The sequence below is a fragment of the Phyllostomus discolor genome, chromosome 8 (assembly GCF_004126475.2).
Source record: "Phyllostomus discolor isolate MPI-MPIP mPhyDis1 chromosome 8, mPhyDis1.pri.v3, whole genome shotgun sequence".
In the NCBI taxonomy this organism is placed as follows: Eukaryota; Metazoa; Chordata; class Mammalia; order Chiroptera; family Phyllostomidae; genus Phyllostomus; species Phyllostomus discolor.
This window is the reverse complement of record NC_040910.2, coordinates 102,433,527-102,454,067: the sequence shown is the minus strand read 5'-3', so window position 1 is coordinate 102,454,067 and position 20,541 is coordinate 102,433,527. Positions and strand designations below refer to the sequence as shown.

Sequence of the window (20,541 nt, the reverse complement as noted above, 5' to 3'; positions counted from 1 at the left end):
TGGTCACAGAGCAGGTGTCCTGGGAGTCCCCTCCCACCACTAAGGCTAGTCAGGACCTAGTGGTGAGTACAGGGGGGAAAGCTGGTTGGGAACTTGAGAATACCACATTCACCATCAGTTGGTTTCCCTAAAATCTGTTTTCTTCCCTCTAACTACCACTTAACATTAACTTCTATTTCCTTCACACTCAGCCAAGTCTGTCATAACCTGGAACCTCTTCAAGAGGAAGCTGGAGGAGCAAATATAATCTACTAGCCTATTAGGATCTGCTCATTTGAGATAAACATTTTTGTAAGGAAGAGGTTTGGATTAACAGGCTGTAATTGGTCTCAGGGCTACAAAGGGACGGACCTGTCTAGCCAGGAGACAGACGGCCTTCCACCGTGGACTTGTCGATGACCCGTGTGAGTCATTTGACGTGCTCGCTGTTACCTGTGTTACTCAGGTTATCCCTACTGGATAAATGAGGTTTTCTCCAATAAAGATGCAATGTGAAGGCACTTTAAAAAGAAATAAAGTAATAAGTGAAGAATATTGGGGGAAGAAAAAAACTTGGAACATCTTTTCTGTGGGTTTTTTTTTTTTTTTAAACAAAGTTGTCCAGTTTTTATTCACCATCAGGTTCTCCCTCTTCTCTCTGCCTGCTGCTGCCACTGCTTCCACACCCCTGGGTCAGGGGAGGGCTTCTCGGGCCTCCTCAGCGGTGATCTCCTGGGAGTAGAGGTCGGTGAAGAGAGCGGGCAGCCAGTAGTGGGCCTCCCCTGGGGCCTGCAGGTCCAGCCAGGCCAGCCCTTCCTTCAGCAGGTGCTCCTAGAGGCAGAGGAAGTCACGTGAGAAGGGAGTTCCCACAGATGAGCAGAGAGTCCCCACCCCACTGGCTTCAGTGGGGTTTTCACTTTAAATCTACACGTGTGCCTTCACACACTGACACAGCCTGGCACAAGCTGTTTGGCCTTGACCTGTGCTGCTGGAAAAGAGGGTGAAGACGGAGTGCGATGTCATGGCAGGGACGGAGGGCGGCAGAAATACCTGCTGCGCCGCCCAGGGCTGATCGCTGGCTCCATGAGGCGGGATGGAGATCGCTGCCTTTCAGTTAATTGACCAGGCAACGCGTGTGGGTAAAACTTTTTGGAGAAGTTAATGGGAAGACACTGTTGCTATCAGAATGGACTCTGTTCCTACAGCTGGAAATAGGCTCAAGACGGGCTGGTTCTGCCCAATATTAAACAGATGTGTATGCTGACATTACAGATGATGTGTCCGCAGGTTCACTGGATAAGGAAGAAGGTATTAAAAACCTACATTTCCATGCTAGCCACTCCCTCTTAGTAACATGTCTTTCATTAGTACCATGAAATTTGTATACATAAAACTATACATGCAATAGTATATAATTACACATATGCAGTACTATGTAATTTAGATGTGATTATAAGTTGTTGGTACTTTCCTTCATTATGAACTGTTAACTGCCAGTGTAAACTATATTAACCATCTGACCAAGTCCTACAGTTCAGGAGGGAGCAGGTGTTGGTGATGGCCCAGGAGAAGTGGCTGCCTGGCTCTGCCCACGTGTCCAGGTTAGAAGCCTGCTTTCGAGTTCTACCTCTCGGTGCCACCTTCAGAGAAATGCTGGGTTTCTAGTGCGACACCAGTAGCCTTCAAGGCAAGAGGCCAGCAGAACAAGGCCAAAATTCCAGTCTGTGTGGGTCCTGACCGCCCAACTCCTCCTGTCTGGGACCCGTCTTTTCTGGGCCATTCTACAAGTCACATACCAGCACTTGCCGCGCTCTTTCTGTCTCCCAGTTAAGACTGGCTTTGATGTCGCTGACGGTCACGTAGCCACTTTTCTGAAGGAAAGAAGAATGGGGACTGAGTCAGTTGCGTGAGCGTTCCCTGAGAACCCAGCATCTGCCCGGGGACAACCGACTTATCCAGAGAGCAGGAGGAACGGTCTGTGGGCAGAGAAAGCCCCTGAGCACAGAACAGGAATGTTCAGAGGTCCCCGCAGTGAGGGGGCGAGGGAAGGAGTGGGGGGTAACAGGTTGAGTGGTTCAGTCTTAGAGTCCCTGATACTAAAATAAATTTGACTTTCTCAGAGAACTCGAGAGTGCGACAAGGAAAGATATGGAATGATTAATAGGAAAAATGATTAATGGAGATAATCATTAACTGTTCATAATCTGAAATACTTAAATGCTCAGCCCATCCCTGCCGTCTCACCCCACCTGATCCCCAAGCCAGAAAAGCCCCCCCCTTCTTCAGTTGTGTTCTACATTACCAAGTTCAGAAAAGTGAACGTGTCTTCCCCAAATACGTGACAAGGATTTGGGGAAGGACAGCATATGCTTAAGGCATGCTGCAGAAGGGGGGCTGGCAAACAAGAGTCAACATTTGTTTTCAGGAATCCATGAAGCAGTTTTACGAAGACATCCAAGGAAATACGATTAGTCGCCTGCATGTGTCTGCCCCCCTAGGCTGTAAGCTCCTTGAGAGCAGGAGCTGTACTACGTGGTGCCCGTCTTCACACGGCCGACAGCCCCGCCCAGTGCTGTGCACTGCAGCTGCTCAATAAACGTCTGCTGAACAAGCACAGACCTGCGTCGTGCCTCCATCAGATAGCTTCAGCAAAAAGACAGCAGTGACGGAGGGATCGAAGGTATCCCAGAATCCCCTCCCAGACGGCCCCTGCCACACATGTGCGCGCAAACACACACACACACACAAGGCACAGCAGTACCTCCGCCAGCTGTAGCACCACGGTGTGATCCATATTGAGTTCAGCTGGAACGGACTGAATGAGGTAAGTGCCGCCCACGGGGATGATGCCGAAGCCAGTGCCAAGTGCCTTGAGTTTCTTGATGGCCCTGATCAGGTCGTCTCTAAGGTGAGGAAGAGCTGCTTAAGGACCCTGGGCAGAGCAGACCTAGCCACCATGCAGTTTCAGCTCTGCCCTGGGCAGAGAACCCTGACGGAAGACTCCAGAGGCTGCACAACATTTGAACAGGTGGGTAGAGAGAAGGTTAAAGGGCACCCAATGGTGCTTGGATATTCAAGGGGATGGTCAGTCTCTGCACTCAGCAAACCAAACCCTTCCAACACTGGACAGAGGGTAAAGTAACCAGGCCTGCGGGGGTCCATCACAAAGTGTGAGTGAACGCGCTGAACGTGGGAGACCACAGGGAGTAAAGTGAGCTAGGGCAAAACAGAGGAAGCCTATCCATTCTAATGGGGACAATCCAGAACTGTCTACTGCCATTGGGAATTCAGGCCCAGTACCGCCAGACTTTCTGATTTCTTAGTTGACAACTAACTCAAATTAGGGTAAAACAAAACCTACAAAATGTGCAGACCACATATCCAGCCCACATACCAACAGCTTTTTTTACCTTTTCTCAAACTGGAGTCAATTTGTACCTATCTTCTGACCCCAACACTCTTCCCGGGCCTCTTTGGGTGCCTGCTCTATTCTCCATGATCTCAAATAATCTCAGGAGTACATACAGACCCAAGAATGTTTTTAAAAATGCGCAGGTACACATGAAAAAAATACTTAAGAGCTCTGGCTGGTGTAGCTCTGTGGATTGAGCTCAGGCTGCAAACTAAAGGGTTGCCAGTTTGGTTCCCACTCAGGGCACATGCCTGGGTTGCAGGCCAAGTCCCCAGCATAGGGCGTGCAAGAGGCAACCACACATTGATGTTTCTCTCCCTCTCTTTCTCCTTCTCCTCTCTCTAAAAATAAACAATAAAGTAAAACCTTTAAAAAATACTTAGAAATATAACAAAATATTTAACAGATGTATTCTCTCAGTTGAGAAATAATGGGTGGTTTTTGTTTTTTAAAATACCTCTCTGTGTTTTGAGTTTTCCAAAATAAAAACTTTTTCTGATCATGACGAGGAATAAAAATGATTCCTCAACTATCCTAGACATACAAGCAGTGAGGAGAAATAACATCCACCTGATTTTTAAAAGCCCTTTCTATACTCCAAGGCGGTGGAAGTGAAGACCTACTGGCTGACATCCTGGGCGAATTTGCCCCTTCCTTTTAACACCTGTTGATGAAGCTCCTCCAGAGTTATCAGACCTGTTGGAGAGGGGGACAGAAAGCAGACTGAGGATTACCTTTATGGCTAAAAAAAATAACACCAAAAAACCCCCCAAATAAACCCCCAAAAAGGGGCATCATCATCTTTGGGAAACTAAGCCCTAGCCAGGTAGCTCAGTTGGTCCGAGTGTTGTCCCCATACGCCAAGGCTGTGGGTTCGATCCGCGGTCAGGGCACACACAAGAAACAACCACCGAACACATGAGTGAGGAGAACAACAAATCGGTGTTTCTCTTTCTCTCTCCCTTCTTCTCTCTCTCTCCAAAATCAATAAATAAAAATTTTGAAGAGAAAAACTATAAATGCTCTATTGACATCAATGCTGTGTCTATTTATAACCAATATTTTGAAGATTTGATTGATTTGAGAGATTGATTCATTTTTTCACTTACTGATACATTCATGGTTGATACTCGTATGTGCCCTGACTGGAGATCAAACCCAGAGCCCTGATACACCAGGATGACGCTCTAACCAACTGAACTACCTGGCCAGGGTTATAACAAATGATTTATAACTAGTTTTAAGTTTTCTCTTTCTTAACTACAACAGACCATTTACTGTGCTTATTAAGATGACGCTACCAGCCCTTGAGGGTGTGGCTCAGTGGACTGAGCGATGGCCTGAGAAATGAAAGGATGCCAGTTCAGTTCCTAGCCGGGGCACAAGCCTGGGTTATGGGCCAGGTCCCCAGTAGGGGGCTCATGAGAGGCAACCAATCTGTTACTCTTGCACACCAATGTTTCTCTCCTCCTTTCCCCTCTGTCTAAAAAAAAATAAACAAATAAATGACAATCCTGGATGGCCATATTTAAGGTCACATTTTGGACAGCACAGACACACGGCTGGCATCACCATACCCTATTTTCCTACCTTCCTACTATTTTCTACAGTGACTAGGGGCTAGACCTTCCTAGCCAAAGATCTTTGGAGAATGGAGACAATCATTCGGGTAATTCCATTTACCCTTGGCCATGGAGACCTACCAGGGATACAACTGCATGAAGGAGCTAAGATGTTTCTCAAGACGCTGCTGGTCTGCAGGGTACAGGGTGTGAAAGGCAACCTTCCAAGGTGTTCTCCCTCTCGGAGAAGCCCACAGAACCCAGCCACCCTCACCTCCGTTCCGGTGCTTCAGGGCCAGGCACACTTCAATAATCTGGACGCCCAGCTCGTAGTAGAAGTCTCCCACGCCTAGCATTTCAGACCAAAAGCCTTTCCCAGCTAAAAGACAGAAAAACAAAAGCTAGGTTATTCAATCAGTTACGCCTCTTCTTCCGAAGCTAGGTTAAAACATCTGTGCTATGGGAAGTCCTCCCTGCCTAGCCCAAGTCCTTCTGCTCCGCTTACTACTCAGGATCCTCGACGCAATCGGACTCTTGGCAACTCCTGCTACGGAACAGGCTCAGGCAGTTCTAAAGCACAGGGAATCTGAAAGGCGTGTCTACTTGGCTGCCGATTCTGGCTCAGGATACTGTATAAACGAGTCTTCCTTTCCCAAAGCCTACAGTGAAACGTAATGGGACATATGGTCCAGACGAGGCTAAGAGAAACATGCAAACCGAGCATTCAAAAATCTACTGAAGACCATACTTTACTGCGTGAAAAATGCAAGTTGTAGAGTTGGAATTATAGCCTTAATCCCATGTATGTAAAACCAAGTGTACAAATATGACGGAGGTGTCTAGAAAGATATAGCCTCAAACTGTTAAGAGCACTTTATCTCTACAGTTATAGGACAGAGTCAGAAGACTTCTTTCTCCCACTTTTCTGTCATTTGTTGATTGCATGATCTCGTACTATTTTCATTAAAACTAAGTTATTTTTTTAATAAAGGGGAAAAATAGCCATAAAAAAATTCTACTGTAGGTCATTCAAGGGAAAATTGTGTACACTGGCCTCTCCAACTGCATTCAGCCTCTCCGTCTTCCCCATCAAACTGGGCACTCAGCACCCTGGTACGCTCTCCCTAAAGACAACACTTTCTGTATCTCCCTACAGGCCCTTCTAGAAGATGCCCCTGTAAGAGCAGAGATGACAACCAGGTAGCTCTGTCCCTTTGGAACCCTAGGAGAACCCTAGACGCCCACCGACAACCCCTTACAGGCCAGCGGGTCCACCCCGATGGTGGCACACATGTCCTGGAACTGCACCCGGAACTCGGGGTTCTTCCGGATCTCCTGTTTGTGCTTGCTGGCGAACTCCTCCAGGTGGGTCTTGAACATGTCCAACTGCTTCGACATCTGTAAGACGGACAAGGGGGAGGTTAGGGGCAGCCCACCTAGGTGATTATCAGATGCCAAAAATAAGCCACTGGCCAAGTGGCAGGGCAAAGACTGAGACAGCCTATGTCACCAGGCCTGCCAATACGCTGGTTTTCTGTCCCCTTTCTTTGGATCCCTGCCTCTCCTTCACAGTTCTGTTGTCAGCAGAAATGAGACGCTGTAACGTTTCCTCAATTCTTAAATACACATTTTTATTTCACGTATTCTTGATCTCAAGTCAATGTGCACATCTAATGGAGTATCTAACAACCAATGTGCACATTTAATGGAGTACTACTTCTTTTTTAGAGAAAGGGGAAGGGAGGGAGAGAAACATCAATGTGTGGTTGCCTCCCATATGTCCCCAACAGTGGACGTGGCCCGTAACCCAGACATGTGCCCTGTGACGGGGACTCCAACCAGCAACCCTTCAGTTCGCAAGCCGGCACTCAATCCACTGAGCCACACCAGCCAGGGCTGTGGTCCTTCTTTTTCCCAGGAAAACTGTTATTAAATTGAAGACAAACCTAATAACCCATTTTATCTTAAAAATGAAGGAGTGCAGCCCTGGCTGGCGTAGCTCAGTGGATTGAGCGCGGGCTGGGAACCAAAGTGTCCCAGGTTCGATTCCCAGCCAGGGTACATTCCTGGGTTGCAGGCCAGAACCCCCAGCAACCACACATTTCCCTCTCCCTCTCTCTCTCTCTCTCTCTCCCTCCCTACCCCCTTCCCTCTCTAAAAATAAATAAATAAAATCTTAAAAAAAAAAAAAGATACCCTTAAAAAAAAAAAAAGAGGGAGTGCAGCATTCACACAGTGGGAAATCTTCGACCACTGGCAGAAAGGCCGGACAGGAGAAAAAGCGAGCCTGCCGTGCGCTCGTGCGCAGCGCTTGTCCAGTCTGAGTCGTGGACACCCTGCAGGAGGAACTCCAGACAAGGAATCCCTGAGGGAGAGGCTGTGGGGCCGCCAGATCCCATTCCAAAGCTAAACACAAATCTTCTGAGGGGGTTTCTGACATCCTACTTGTAGTATTCCTTCTCATGCAACCTATCTTCTACCCCACCAAGGGTAACCACTTCTGGCCCAGTATCCCATTTGCTACATGTTAGCAATTTACACACTGTTACAGTCACTGTTTCCTGTTGTTGCCTGCAGACCATCTGCCCATGCGTGGGAGGGAGCCTCTGAAGAGCACAGCCCGTGTCTACTATCTCTCCTCCGCTCAAGGGCCCATTTCCCTGTCCTCTTCTGCACCAGTTACAATCACGGAGTAAACTCAGGGCAAGCACTGAAAAGGGAAGCGTTAGAAAAAGGGACTGGGCAGGAACCACACCCCCATCACTCACACACACTTGTGGTGTGCACCTAGCTGTGATGGTGGTGGCGATGGGTGCGTAGCTTGGGTAGTATTTCCATGTCGTTCTTAGACACTTAAAGTAAAGACTCCAAAAGACCTAAATCAAACAGCTTTACCACTTACTGCCCATGTGACCTTGGATAAAAGAATTAACACCTCAGGTCCTCAATCTTGAACTAGGAAGAATAGTGCTCCCTCCTTATACCATGAATGAACAAGATGGTCTATGTAAGGAAAATGGGCACATGCCTGGGAGGCTCTGAGCATGTAACCACTCCAAGACGTTAGTTATTATTGTTGTTGTTGTTGTTGTTATTATTATTATTAGCAAGTCACCGAAAAGATCTGAGGAGCCCAGAAATCAGGACTTGCCAAGTGCCCTATTTTAGTTCAATCCAAACAGTCTAGTGTATGTCAAAGGTGTCCTGTCTAACCTTGCGGGGGTCTTCCCTTCCTGCCTGCAGCCTTCCAACCGACTCACCTGGGCCAGCTGGTCCTCAGCCAAGACAGTCCCCCGCTCCTTATACTTGGCCTGTCAGACAAAGAGACCAGCATGAGAAGTTGGGAGTGGACGCTGGGGGCTCCCACTTGTGCTGCCTCGGGTGAACAGAGGAGGGTCTCTCTTAAACAGTTCTTCTTAGGGAAGGGGACGAGGAAGTGGAATGGACGACTCGTCTGTAGTCGAATTTGGGGACATGGGGGAAAGGGCTGGTGGATCTGGGGATGCTGACATTCCAATCTACCGGAAGTTGGAGAAACTCCGTTCCCGGGGACCCGAGAAGCCCGCGCCAGACTCTGTCGCGAGGCGATCTGAGCGTACAGTGCTCTCTGCTCCACAGACTTCCAGCTCCCGCGGGTCAAGGACGGCTGTGGGTCCGCCTTCTGGCCCTCACCTCGGCAAGCTTCTTCTTGGCGATGGCGCCGGCTCCCACCCCGCGGCGGTGCATCCCCGCCGTGGGCCCGCGGGCCGCCCCGCTGCCGGGACCCCCGGTCTCCGCTTCCCGGGATCTGCGGCGGGCTCCCCAATGCGGAAGCGCGGCCCGTGCGTCATCTCCGTGCGCCGGAAGCCACGCACCGACTTCCTGCCGCGGGGCTCCCAGTCTCCCACCGCCGGGGGCTAGGGGCTCTTTCGTTGGTGGCCGAGTGGCCGGGAACGCGCGGTCTCCGGGTACCGACCCCGGGCTGTCTTGCCGCGGCCGTGTGTTCCCCACCTAGTGGACGCTTCGGACTCTCTCATCCTTTTGTGACTGCTCCTCCCCTACCACCGCAGCCACCAGTGCTCGTCGGCCGGCCTCCCGGTGGTTGGGCACCGAGGGTTCCATGCGTATAGAACGGAAACCAGCATCCATTCTGTACTAATGGAGCTTACCTGTGAAAGTCACACGCATAGATTCTAACCGACGAAGGCCTTACAGTTAAGAACTTGGACTCTGGAATTAGATCGTCTGGCTCCATAACTTACTTCCACTGCATACGGTCCAGTGACTTCTGGCAGATAGATGCCTTCATCTGTTGTGTTGCAGTTTCCATAGTTGTGGAAACAACTACTCACGAAGTTGTGAGGATTAAGTCAGAAAGTACACAACAAATCATTTGGTGCAATGCCTGGCACATCAGTAAATATTAGTTATGATTGTTATTCATCAGGTCTGGAGTGGTATTAGTCACCTGTGTGTTCAGGAAGCTCCACTGGTGATTTTTCCCCCCATAGGTGATTTCAGTAGCATTATTGAGTCTAACAAAGAAGGAGTAATGGAGGATTCTTAAACCAGTAAGTAATAAGATCAAGTTTTTGTTTTAGAAAAAGTACTGGCAACCTATACTTCATTTAGTGTCTGCAATCTGAACTAAAAATAATGAGGACCAGAACTAAGATAGCGGCAATAAGGATAGAGAGAAGGGGACAAAGTCAGGAGATATTAAGAAGGTGAAATGACAAAACTGATCAGATGGGGGAAGAGTGAGTGGGAAAAGTCAGAAGGACGCTCAGTTTGCTCAGTTTTGTGGCTTGGGCATCGAGGGTGGTGCCGTTGGGAGATGGGGAGACCACAGCGTGAAGTTGGAGAAATAATTAAGAGTAGTTTTGAACTCGTGGAAACAGGGCTGCAAGCCATCACAGGGGAGATGGCGTTGTCATTTAGATGTATTGGTATGCTCTACAGAAAGAGCTGAGCTGGGCCCTGGCTGGTGTGGCTCAGTGGATTAAATACTAGCCTGTAAGCCAAAAGGCTGCAGGTTCAATTGCCAGTCAGGGCACATGCCTGGGGTGCAGGCCAGATCCCCAATTGGGGCATGTAGGATGCAGTGGATTGTTTCTCTCTCACTCTTAAAAAAAAAAAAAAAAAAAAAAAAAAAAAAAAAAAAAAAGAGAACGTGGAACCAAGGTGAATGATGTTATCAGAGAGGTTTCCAGTGAGGATGGGTCCTGGGTGCAGAGATTGGTGGCAGGATGTTTAGTTGGGCTGGTGTGTCTCAGTGGTTTGAGTGTTGGCCTGCAAAACTGAAAGGTCATTGGTTCAAGTCCCAGTCAGGGCACAGTTTCAGGCCAGGGCCCAATCTGGGGACATGGGGGCATGTGAGAGACAACTGATCGATGTATCTCGTAGTATCTCTCCCACATCAATGTTACTCTCCCTCTTTCTCCATCCCTTCCCCTCTCTCTAAAAAGAATATTAAAAACAAGAGAGAGAGAGGTAGAGAGAAAGAGAGAGAGAGAATAGTTGTGAGCTCTATGAGCCTGGGTCCCTGAGGATTTCATGGAGCAAAGTTGTTAGACCAGCCCTGGACTGCCTGCCGTTGGATGTTTAGAAGAAAGGGAAATATTCTATCTTGCTAAAGCCACTGTTACTTGTGTTTTTCTGTTATTTGAGGCAGAATATAATGTTAATGGATGCAAGGGCCAAGCCTGAAACAATCATTCAATGTTTCATAATCATCCTTCAGTTCATTCTCATACACACCCTCAGACACTATGCCCGGATTGCATAAGCCTCCTTACACACAAACTTTCTCAGACGCAGATTTGTCCCCTTCAGCAGATACCAGACCCCGCCCTCATACACGCCAGTCTCCTCCAACATGCCTACCCACCCCTTTCTGTGGAAAGCACGCAGGGCTCACACTGATACACTGACCTTGTGTCCTCATCTTCCTACTGCACCACTCCCCGACACGAAAACTTGGTCCTTTAAGTATGCACTGACACCCTCTAGACACGCCTGCTTCATTTGTTACTTTTTGACTCACACTGTGGGACTCCTTAAGGCGCACACATTGAACCCTCGCTAACACCCATGACCTCAGATTTCTCTGTTCATCCCCTCAAATGCACATGCACACCTGTTCCCTTACGTACAGATGTTGGCCCTTGACAAACCTCGTGGCCACCCTCAAGCAGACATGCTCATTTCCTCAGACACATTTGTTCTCCTTTATAATTTTAGAGAAATTATGCTGACCAGTAATGTGCTGGTAAATGTTTAACAACTATCTCTCTGGGTGGGAAGGGAGGAGCTGTGATTTATATAGCCTTTGCTGATTTCCTTCGTATAAATACTCTAACCATGGCCAATTTCAAGCTATCGATGGTTTTATATGTTCTCAAAATTCCCGACAATGTAACGATGGCTCTCAGAAGTACTCTGCCACAGCACACCTCGAATGCTGGCTATCACCGATGCCCTCCTTGCTTGAAGTGACTTACTGGCCTCCTGGCAAGGGGGCTAAGAGCACAGGTTTTTATCGTCTGCTTCAAGGAGGCAGCGAAGTGTGTGGTTAACAGCTATTATGGTTGCATCGTCTTAAGGGGTTGTGATGCAGCTTTAAATGAGATCACCATGACTTTTTCCAGTGATGTTTATAAATTTGAACAGCAAAAACCAAACAAACAAAAATAAAAAACTTCAAAAGCTGAAAAACTTTATGAAAGACCGAGCACAGCCCTGGGCAAGGGTGTCCAACCCACGGCCCGAGGGCTGCATGCGATCCAACAAAATTGTAAATTTACTTAAAACTTTTTGTTTTGCTCATCAGTTTTCATTAGTGTTTGTGTCTTTAATGTGTAGCCCAAGACAACTCTTCTTCCAGTGTGACCCAGAGACGAGGGTTTGATCCCTGTCAGGGCACATACGGGAAGCAACCAATGCATGCATGAATGAGTGGAAAAACAAATCGATGTTTCTCTCTCTCTCTCTCTCAAAAATTCAATAATTTTTTTAAAATTTAAGAAAGACAGCACAATGCCTGCCCCATAACAAGAACGTTGTACAAAATATTTTTAAATATTTTATTTATTTATTTTTAGACACTGGAAGGGAGAGAAAGAGAAGAACATCAATGTATGGTTGCCTCTCCTGTGGCCCCCACTGGGGACCTGGCCTGCAACCCAGGCATGTGCCCTGACTGGGAATCGAATGTGCGATGCCTTGGTTCACAGCCCGCGCTCAATCCACTGAGCTATGCCAGCCAGGGCTACAAAATATTTTTTAAATAACCCTTTCTGATTTACTGACTCCAGAGACACCCCAAGACTCCAGAAACATAGATGCAAACTTCTCTCCAAGACCATCCATTCTATCATGAAGAATCCCACCCTCTGAACAAAGGCACGCTCTAAATTGGGTGGTACACACTCCTAGGACTCCAGGAGTCCAGGGGAGAGGGAACCAAGTACGTCAGAGCTGGAAGGGATGGCAAACTGGCAGCCCTCAGGCACATTCAGCTCCCTGAAGAGTTTTGTTTGGCACAAGAATGCTTTTAGGCGAGTGTGTCTCTTCCATTTTCACAGTCCCCGTCCTTCCCATTGTCTTACACCCTCCCCACTTTGCTCATGTATGTTACTGGCCCAGACCTTCAGCCATCCAGCTTGCCTCTCTCTGATTTGAGAATAATACCCTTGTGTTTTTAAACTGACGTTTAGGTGCATGAGAATAATGACAAAAGTTAGCCCTGGCCAATGTGGCTCAGTTGATTGGACTGTCGTCCCATAAACCAAAAAGTCGTGGGTCCCATCCCAGGTTGGGGGCACATGCCTGGGATGCAGGTTCGGTCCCTGGTTGGGGTGTGCACAAGAGGCAACCAATCGATGTTTCTCTCCCTCTCTCTCCCTTCCTTCCCTTGTCTCTAGCATCAATAAGCATGTCCTCGGCTGAGGATTAAAAAATATAAATAAATAAAACCCTGACAGGTGTGGCTCAGGTGGTTGGGCGCTGTCCCACAAAGTGAAATGTTGCCGGTTCAATTCCTGGGCAGGGCACATGCCTGGGTAGCAGGCCAGTCCCCAGCCGGGGTGCATATGAGAGGTAATCAATCAATGTTTCTCTCACATACACATATTTCTCTCTCTGTCTTTCTCCCTCCCTTCCCCTCTTTCTAAAAGTAAGTAAATAAGTGAAATTTAGAAAATAAAAAAATAATAATAACAAAAGTTAACATTTATCGACCACTTATTTTGTGCCATACATTATCTTTTTTTTAAAAGATTTAATTTATTTATTTTTAGAGAGGGAAGGCAGGGAGATAGAGAGAGAGTGAGAAACATCAATGTGTGGTTGCTGGGGGTCATGACCTGCAACCCAGGCATGTACCCTGACTGGGAATCGAACCTGAGATGCTTTGGTTCGCAGCCCGCGCTCAATCCACTGAGCTATACCAGCCAGGACTTCATATATTATCTTAATATTTACTTTAACCCTATGAGGTGGATACTTTTTAATCTTTTTAAAGACAGAAAACTGAGTGTAAGAGAGAAACAAACTTGCTAAGTCACAGAGCTAGTAAGTGGTTGGAATCTAGGTGTGTTTGACCCCAGCCCCCCCAGATGACTAGATCAAGGGGAAAGGGAGAGGACATTCCGGGAAAAGACTCAAACAAGGGAGAGAAGGCACTTCTGCAGAGCGGACACAGGGCCCTGGGAGGAGGCAGCCAGCTGCAGGGGGGAAGGCTCTGAACCCGGGAAGATAAAGGTATTGACTTTTGGATGAATTGAGTTTGCCCACGGCCCTCCACCCCCACTACCGTCATCCTAGTGTAAACCCGAGACCCTGCAGGAGCCTCCGAGCTGCTCCTGCATGCTCATCCCTGTACATTTCAGTATCGTTCTCACTGTCACCAGCGTGATTGTTTGGGAATGCAAATAGATCCTCTCAGAATTGTCCCCGCTTAAAACCTTTCAGGGACTTGTCTTTGCACTGAGGATAAAATTCAAAAGCTTTAAACATGGTCTGTAGCCCAGGCTGGTGTGGCTCAGTGGACTGAATGCCAGCCTGTGGACCAAAGAGTTGCTGGTTCGATTCCCAGTCAGGGTCCATGCCGTGGTTGTGGGCCAGGTCCCCGGTTGGGGGCATGCGAAAGGCAACCACACATCGATATTTCCCCCTCTCTCTCCCTCCTCCCCCCCTCTCTAAAAATAAGTACATAAAATAGAAACATGGTCTTCAAAGCCCTGCCTCCGCCCACCTGTCCAGCCTCTGCTCGTCCTGTTCTCCCCGTCACCCGCTCTGCTGTAACAGTAACACCTTAATGCTAACACGTATTCAGGCTCCACTCATCCTTTGGCCATTTTTATCCTTCAGATCCTATTTAGCTTATACATGCCACTTCTCCAGAAGGCCCTGCTGACTTTCCTCTCCACCTGGACAAGCTTTCTCCGTCCTTTCTCAAAGCAGCCCCGTCTTTCTTCACCTAGCCCAGCATGTTCTGTGATGGCCACATTTGTGGGTTTCAAGGTGGATGTCTGTCTTCATCACTAGACTGGAAACCCCTCGCAGGGACGAGGACGGTGTCTGTGTCCTCAGTGCTGGGCGCCCAGCGTTCAGCACAGGCCCTGCTTACGGTCAGTTCCCAGTAAGCGTAGAACAAGCAGATGAATTAACAGACGGGTAAGAGCCACATCTTCTCCTTGGGTGGAGCACGTGCAGACAAACGTGCTGTTAGCGCTCAGCAGACGTTTGAATAGGTATTGACAAGAGACACAAAGATGTGTTGCAGCTTGAACTTTATTGGTTTGGCTTCTCTGGGGTACCCAGGAGCGGGGCCGAGGCAGGAGCCGAGTCAGTGAAGGGCTGAGTCCAGTCCTGAGCTGGGTTGAACCCGTCACTGCAACCTGTGGGGAGTGGAGAGAGGAGGGTAGTTATCAGCTCGGCGTCTGCAAAGTGAATTTCTCCTGGTGCCCAGCCAGAGTTGACCTTCTCCTGCCTCCAAATCACTTTTTTAAGTATAAATAGTCAAAATGATTTTTAAAAACCACAGAGACCGTGACCCACCTTCCTATGGAGATTTTCTCATCCTCTCTGTTGCCCTGGTCGCGTTCCTCTCCCCCTTCTCATCCTCTTCCAGGAAGTCCTCCCACATTTGTTCCCTCAGTCCCTCCCTAGCTCCCCGGCACTGAAGTCTAAATGTATTTTGGTTTCTGAGCCTCAGTGTCTGTGTTCTGAATGAGCGTCCTGGCTCACCCTTCAGGTGGCCTGGGTCTCCCCATGGCATTTAGCGATCCCTTTCTTCTAGAACAGAATGGACTGCAGGTGGGGTGCTTTCAAGGACCATTGAGGCCAGTGGCAGCTACAGAGAAGGGCAACGTGCCTCCAACTCTATCGGTTCCGCCGCTGGGAAGGCGCCGTGGCACAAGGGTACGGAGGGAAAGCTCCACCCTGGAGCAGAGGAAATAGGGCGGGCAGGCCCCGCCGGTGGGCCGAGGAGGTGAGAGCAGCACCTCACTCAGCTGAGGAAGAAGAGCAAGCAGTCCTAATAGTTGCCGACATCACTGAATTCTTACTACTCTACAGATGTGGCTCTCAGCTTTTTCCTTGCCTTGTTTTACTTAAAACCCACAACAGTCCTGTGAAGTGGTTGAAACAGCCCCAATTTTCATGAAAACACGGAGGGTCAGAGAGTCTAAGAATCTGCCAGCACATGTTAAGGTGAACATCTGAACCCGCGTCTGACCCCCACGCCCAAGCTGATAACCACACGTGAGACAGCCCGAGCCTCCCGTTCGGCTACCTGAGCCTGCAGAGCTCCGTCTGGTCCGCCATCCAGGCCAGCAGCTCCGCAATCAGAAAGTTCTTCAGCGAATCTTCGTCACCAGGCTTCTTGAGCAGGGCGCTGCAGAGGGGAAAGCCTCAGGCAGGCCCCTCCGCCTGGGCCGCACCCAGAGAGAGTAAATACTGGGACCGGGACGGCGAGGGGGCCGCTGGGGGTGGGGCAGGGAGTCAACACAGCTGCCACTCAGTCACCTCGGCTGTAAAGCCCCAGCCCATCTGTCTGCCCGGGTGCAGGCCCTTCAGCACAGGCAGAGCCCGACAGACACAGCTCCGGTGGGGCACGGCCTGCCCCTCCACCTCCACAGGGATCCCAGATTGCATCCCGAACCCCCAAGACATGATTTGGTGAATACTTACTCTTTTTTTTTTCAATTTGTATTTGAGAGAGGGAGAGAGAGAGAGAGAGGAAGGGGGAGAGAGAGAGAAACATCCCTTTGTTGTTCCACTTATTTATGCATTCCCTGGTTGATTGTTGCATGTGCCCTGACCGGGAATTGAACCCGAAACCAACCTGGGTGTGTGGAAACAACACCCTAACCCACTGAGCTACCCAGCCAGGGCGACATTCACTCTTCTTCATGACGACCAGTGCCATGGATGCCTCGGCTTCCTCAGAGAGGGGGTGACTGATTGCAGGGGCTGGCCATGGGCAGGAAGGTCCCAGTTCCATAAATATCCTTCTTGACGGGTGGCAGGGAGAAGTGGGGAAGCCGGTTCCCGAGGTCTCTTCCACTGTCCCTCTCCTGAACGCTCACTAAGTCATCAATCTTAGAAACCCTGGCCCCCAGACTCCTCCCAGGACCCCACCCCCATTCCTTCCAGGCCGCTCCCTTAAGCTGAGGCTGACCTCCAAGAGTTCAGGGAAGACCCTTCTTTGAACTCCGACTGGAAGGGGCTGCTTATCTGGGGCCTGGCCCTACTCTGGAGCCTGGGAGCGGGAACAATGAGGCGGGGGTGGGTCAGGAGGCCCCACACCCCTCCTTCCCCTGTGGGCTGACTCACCCCCGCTGCTCCCTGGCCTCCTTCTTCCTGTTAGATTGATGGGCCAGCTCTGGGGCCTGGGCCTCCCTCTGAGCGATGCTGTGCTTCCAGCTGGTAAGATAAAGATAAGGGAGTGGGTGGCGGAACAGAGGGTACCTCTCCCTTCACTCAACCTCCCCACCGCTCATCTTCAGCTGCCAGTGACCAGCTTTCCAGAACCTACCATGCAGAGCAAGGGCCTGGGGAGCTTTGGCAAAGTGACGGAAGTGGGACGAAGACAGTTTATTCTGTTTCCAAGGTCCGAAGGGGCCACCACCCAAAAGTCGTGGACGGCAGCTCAGCTCCCCCTGCCTTCATCCCCAGCCCCTGGACATCCCTGGCGAGCCCTGCCATCTCCACGGACTCCCGCCCCCTCCCCCCCAGGTGGAGATAGGGGCAAGCTGCCCTAGTCCCGCCCCCAGACCGGACTGCTGCCCGAATGGGGCCGCCATGCTGTCCAGCTCCCTGTCGTCGTCTAAGTGAGAGGTGCCACCTGGAGCCGTGCATCGCGTGGCGCGTGGCCACCTGTGGCCCCTGGCTTGACTCCAGGAAGGGAGACCGAGGCTCGGGCAGCGGAGGGGCTTGCACAGGGACTCACTCGTTCCTCTTCCCCTTCTGCGCCAGCAGCCAGTTCACGAAGTCCTGTTGGCGGATCTTGTCCATGGCGATGCTGTAGTCACTGATGAAAGTCCCCTCGGCGTACCTGCGGCCTCGGGGTCCCGAGCCTCTGCCCTCAGCGTGGAATCTGAGGGGCCGGGAGGGGAGAGACACAGAAACCAGGGCACCATGAAGGGGGGCAGGGGGTGCGGGGAACCACAGGGCGGGCGTGAATGACTGACTGTCTCAGACTAGAGGCCAAGACCTGAGAACGAACCGGCTGATTTCTTGGGACTCAGTGTTTGTGAAGACACCGTCTTATGCATGTATTAAGCTGCGTGGACTTCATTTTCAGCGTAAGGGCCCACTTCCTGCATCCTCAGTGTGTGTGTGGCTCTGGCTTCTGGGCCACGAGGGATTGGGGGGAGGCCCCTTACCCCAAAGGGCTGAATCACTGGCCTCCTCGACTTCCCTTGCCCCCGCCACACCTGGCTGAGGTCGTTGGTCCCCAGTCAGCGCCAACAATAGTGAGTTCTTACACGTGAGACAGGGCCTCTAACATGCATTCATTTAAATCCTCACACTGCCGCTAGTGGGGAGACACTATCTGTACCCCCTTTTGTGAATGAGGAAACCAGGGTGAAGAGAGGTTAGTGCAGCGCACAGCACAGGTGGCAGATCCATGATTTACCCCCAAGTGGCCTGGGCCCAGGGCTACGTCCTTCCCCACGACACCGTCTCTCCTCGCACGTGTCTCTGACAGCCGTGCCTCAAGTGTACGTCACCAAATCAATAAGAGCGTGCATCTTGTCCTTGCCTCCAAGAATGCCCAGATCTTTACTTGGCTAGGTCTCTGTGGGCCCCCCAAACACAGAGCCCCCTGCTATGCTCATTCCTAACACTCCGCTTTTCCTGAGGACTCACGGCAGTTTGCAATGTGCCCAGGCGGGGTCTTTGTCTGTTCTGCCCTCGGGCGTGTACGCTCCTCGAGGGCAGGTGGCCTTTGAGGGCCATGCTTCAAATGTATCCCCCGCTTCTGGCACCCATGGGGTCAGCTATAAAATTTCATCAAGTGGCCCTGGCTGGCGTAGCTCAATGGATTGAGCTCGGACTGTGAACCAGGTATCACAGGTTTGATTCCCAGTCAGGGCACATGCCTAGGTTGCAGGCCATGGCCCCCAGCAACCACACACTGATGTTTCTCTCTCTCTCTTTATCTCCCTCCCTTCCCTCTCTAAAAATAAATAAATAAAATCTTTAAACATTTTTCATCAAACGCATACATAAATGAATGGTGAAGGGAGCTACTGTCACCTACTTCAGACACAGCCACTGAGAAGTCCTTCCAGAGATCTAACCACCGTCTCTCCAGCTGCAACAGTAGCTCCCTGTAAATATTCTGTCCTCACTCTGCACTCACGCTGCTGGCAGATTTCCTCTGGAGCTTCTCTCCTCTTGGCCTGGGACCATGCCTCCCTTGAAAGCCAGGAGCCAGACATCCCCCCCCCCCAGCCCCCTTCCCGGTGGCTGGCCCCTCCCTCCTCACCCCTACCTGGAATGACCCTCTCCTTCATCTCCTAGCACCACTGCCAGGAGCAGGGACACCAGCAGCAGAGAGATCTTCATGGCCAGTATCTTCCAAGGGTTGCTTCCTGAGCTGAGAGAGAACAGGACCAGGATGAGGGGGAGGCACCGTGCCTGCTGAGGCAGCAGCTGGTCAGGCAATGTGCTGCTGGCACCCCGGAGCCCCTGGGGGTTCTCAAAGCTGGGGACACTGGACCCTGGGGTCTGGAGCAGGATATGTGTTAGGGTGGGTGTATGGGGCATGACAGTCAGTAACTCAGTAACTACGAGGAACAAGGGGTCTGGCCGGGAGGTGAGCCTTCTTTCTGTTTTGTTTTTTAAGTGGAGTCTGAGTGGGGAGGGAGGGGGGCAGAGGGGAAGAGATCCAGGCAGAAGAAAGCAGTGGAGGCTCAGGTGCCTGGACAGCCCCCCTTCCCGGCTCCAGCAGCGAGACATCACAGGCATGTGGTTTGGCAAGATTCTCCCTACACCCCCCCACCCCGGCCCCAGGAGCCCTCCGGAGTTCATACCAGCCAGCCTTCCAGCTCTCAGATCGGCCTGTCACCTAAATCACCACAGCCCTAAGTGAAAACCACACGGAGAACCACCCCGCTCTCCCGCTGTCAGACTTCACTATCTCGACTCGGGGAAGTTCTCTCTGAAGTCTGACCCCTCTACAGAGGGCTGGCCCCACTTGGTCCAGGGGGTCTTCAGGAGCCTTCCTCCCAAACCCCAAAGCCAGGCTGGAGATGGGCGGGCTGCCAGACCTCATCTTCCTGCCTTTGTCACCTGGGTGTTAAAGGAACCGTCAAGCTGCCGTCTTATTTCTTGTACAGAGGGAAGAAAGTGGGGTGCAGGGGTGCTGGGCACCACAGGGGGCGCTCAGGTCCCCCCCTCCCCAGGGTCCCCTGTCCCAGCCGCCCTCTCACCAGACGTCCTCCTTCCCAGCTCTTCCAGGACTGGATGGGGGTGTTTTCCTCCCAACGCTGGCCCTTAGGAGCGCACCCCCAGGAGGTCTGCAGCACCTCCTTTATATCCCAGCATCGCAAACCCCCTGATTAGCCTAAAAGCATCTTATCTCAAGAAATGAAGCCCACAGCTCCTGCCACATTAAGTCCATTTTACACGTAATAAAGTTTCCCTTTCCAGCTGAACTGTGCTAATTGGTGATTAACATTTGGGTGTTTCCAGCTGCTATCTGGGCCTGTGGCCCGTGGGTAGGAACCTTAAGTACCCCTTTTTCCTCCCCCTCCTCCCTTCAGAACCCGGGGCCCAGTGTTCTACCCCCGCTTCTCTCACTGGCGCCCTCCGTCAGGTCAGGAAGGATGCCCCTGCTGAGGGCAGATCTGGGTGAGGCGACCCTAGCTGGGGAAGGGGACACCCCCAAAGACAATAGGCTACGTCTGGGTGGCACAGGGTGGAGTTGCAAGCATGTGAACCCCGGCTCTGGAGAGCGGCCCACAGCTTTAGCAACGGGGCGGTGTGCCCGCTGGGATTTCTAGGAGGCGCCCCAGCTGGCTGGGGAAAGACTGGAAAACGAGAGGGCAGCAGGTGGCGGGGACAGGAAGCACAGAGGTGCCCTGGTGGTAG

General features: G+C 50.9%; 2 protein-coding genes across 5 annotated transcripts; both read right to left on the bottom strand.

Moving 5' to 3' along the window:
- Window positions 1-562: 562 nt before the first annotated feature.
- On the bottom strand, window positions 563-8,782 carry SNF8 (SNF8 subunit of ESCRT-II). Of its 3 annotated transcripts, none has more exons than XM_028519916.2 (8): window positions 8,626-8,782; window positions 8,214-8,264; window positions 6,213-6,351; window positions 5,228-5,332; window positions 4,015-4,087; window positions 2,741-2,882; window positions 1,776-1,850; window positions 563-810 (listed from the first exon to the last, which is right to left on the bottom strand). In XM_028519916.2, exons 1-8 carry the CDS (start codon window positions 8,677-8,679, stop codon window positions 673-675), a joined length of 777 nt encoding a protein of 258 aa, XP_028375717.1. In that variant the 5' UTR covers window positions 8,680-8,782; the 3' UTR covers window positions 563-672. The 3 variants fall into 3 exon arrangements, with proteins under 3 accessions (XP_028375717.1, XP_035889698.1, XP_035889699.1); XM_036033805.1 differs by having other exon boundaries at window positions 8,553-8,629; XM_036033806.1 differs by lacking the exon at window positions 8,626-8,782 and adding an exon at window positions 8,476-8,525.
- Window positions 8,783-14,713: 5,931 nt separating this feature from the next.
- LOC114503833 (gastric inhibitory polypeptide) lies at window positions 14,714-19,964 on the bottom strand. Of its 2 annotated transcripts, XM_036034451.1 has the most exons (6): window positions 19,881-19,964; window positions 18,941-19,045; window positions 17,390-17,536; window positions 16,774-16,863; window positions 15,731-15,832; window positions 14,714-14,834 (listed from the first exon to the last, which is right to left on the bottom strand). In XM_036034451.1, exons 2-6 carry the CDS (start codon window positions 19,012-19,014, stop codon window positions 14,825-14,827), a joined length of 423 nt encoding a protein of 140 aa, XP_035890344.1. In that variant the 5' UTR covers window positions 19,015-19,045; window positions 19,881-19,964; the 3' UTR covers window positions 14,714-14,824. The 2 variants fall into 2 exon arrangements, with proteins under 2 accessions (XP_035890344.1, XP_028377223.2); XM_028521422.2 differs by lacking the exon at window positions 14,714-14,834 and having other exon boundaries at window positions 15,727-15,832.
- Window positions 19,965-20,541: the final 577 nt, after the last annotated feature.